General features: G+C 57.7%; 1 protein-coding gene across 1 annotated transcript in view; it reads right to left on the bottom strand.

Moving 5' to 3' along the window:
* Positions 1 to 5: 5 nt before the first annotated feature.
* The window catches only part of EPPK1 (epiplakin 1), a gene marked incomplete at its 3' end in the record, with an annotated part of 13,059 nt that continues 11,295 nt past the window's right edge, over positions 6 to 1,769 (bottom strand). The window contains exon 3 of the mRNA XM_019630135.1: positions 6 to 1,769. Coding sequence (XP_019485680.1) covers positions 6 to 1,769 — 1,764 coding nt within the window.

Raw genomic sequence — 1,769 nt, 5'->3', positions numbered from 1 at the left:
AGGCGGATGCCGTGGTCCCTGACGATCAGGTCCTTCTTCATGGCCTGGAACAGGGAGATCTGCTCCCCGGTGTAGGGGTCCTTGTAGCCGGTGACGGCACGCTCGGCCGACAGCAGCTTCTCCCGGATCTCGCCGCCCACCACGCCCGCGGCCACCGCCTCCTCCACGGACAGCCTCTGGTTGCGCACCGGGTCGATGACGAAGCCGGTGGCCGCCTGGGCCTCCAGCAGCACCAGGGCCGTGCCCGGGCGTAAGATGCCCTTCCACATGGCCTGGTAGATGCTCATCTTCTCCTGCTGCCCGGGCTTGTCCTTGGTGGGCACCAGCACGCCCGCGATGCAGCTCGTGCCCTCCAGATAGCGCTTGACGTTCTTGTCTTTCGTGATCTCATCGACCGTCTTGCGCCCCGCCTCAAGTTCCTCCAACGTTTCCTTGGTAATGATGGTGGAACGGAAGAGTTCTATGGCCGTGATATGTCTCCTGAAGCCTCTAAACCACAACTGCTTACTGGTCTTCTCCTTCTCATCAATCATTGTGACAATAATCTTTATCACCTTTTCTAGTGCATGCACAGTGTCTCTTTTGTATTTACCGACTAACTCCAGCTTTTTCTCCTCTGTCACATATTCGGAGTTCAGCAGCTCCCATACTGTTGGCTTCTGGCCCCTGTACCTGCCCACTGTGACTTCCACTCGCTCGGTCTCCAGGACCCTCCTCGTTGCCTCGTCGACATACGTGCAGTCCTTTGTGTCCCGGACCATGGGGAATAAAGCCCAGCCTGCCCCCTCTTCCCGGCGGCTCCTCTCCTGAAGCTCCTGGTATGTCACCTTCTCATACGTGTTGGGATCCACAAACCTCTTATTCATGTGGTTCTGATCTGAAACAAGTGGGTATATGTCGTGGTGCAGACAGCTGCGCCTGTAGGCCATGTCCAGTGGGAGCCGGAGGTGGTGCCGGGGATCGACCACGCCCCCCGTGGCCACCTGCACCTCCAGCAGTCTGAGCGCCTCCTCCCGACTCACTAATTTCCTCTCCATGGCCTGGAACAGTGAGATTGTTTCCCCCGTGGTTGGGTCCGTGTAGCCTTTGGCGGCCTTCTCAGCATTTAGGAGCCTTTCCTGCAGCTCCTCGCCCACAAGGCTGGCAGCCATGGCCTCGTCCACAGAGAGCCTCTGGTGGCTCCGCGGATCCAGCATGAAGCCTGTGGCTGCCTGTGCCTCCAGCAGCAGAGCCGCTAACCACATGGGGATGAGTCCTCTTGTGCTGGCCTCGTAGACACTCATCACCTCCTGGGTGTGGGGGACGGTCACCCCCGCAATACAGCCACGGCCTTCCAGGTAGGTCTTCACGTGCTCTAGCCTGCTGAGGGCCTCTCCGCCACCTTTCCCCTTGTGTAGTGTGTCCAGGGTCTTTTTATTGATGATTCCAGCATTGAACAACTCTGCAGCTGTCACTTCCCCACCAATGCCTGGCACCTTGATGGCTTGGTTTTGCTTCTCTGTGTCTTCGACTGTGGCGGTGATGATCTCCAGCAACTGGTCTAGATGCACGGTTTGGGCTCTGTACTGCTGAACCAGCTTCCGCCGCTGATCCTCTGTCAGGTACTGAGATGACAGCAGGTCCCACAAGGACAGTCTCTGACCTGCAAACCTCCCCACGTGCATTGTCACAGTTTTGGATCTCAGAACCTGCCTGGTGGCTTCATCGATGTACATGTATGTCTCTCCTTTCTTTACAATTTGTAACATGTACAGCCCCGTGTCGGGGTC

The sequence above is a fragment of the Hipposideros armiger genome, unplaced genomic scaffold (genome assembly GCF_001890085.2).
Source record: "Hipposideros armiger isolate ML-2016 unplaced genomic scaffold, ASM189008v1 scaffold_897, whole genome shotgun sequence".
Taxonomy (NCBI): domain Eukaryota; kingdom Metazoa; phylum Chordata; class Mammalia; order Chiroptera; family Hipposideridae; genus Hipposideros; species Hipposideros armiger.
Note: the sequence above shows the minus strand (reverse complement) of the source record. Positions and strands in the feature narration are given on the sequence as shown.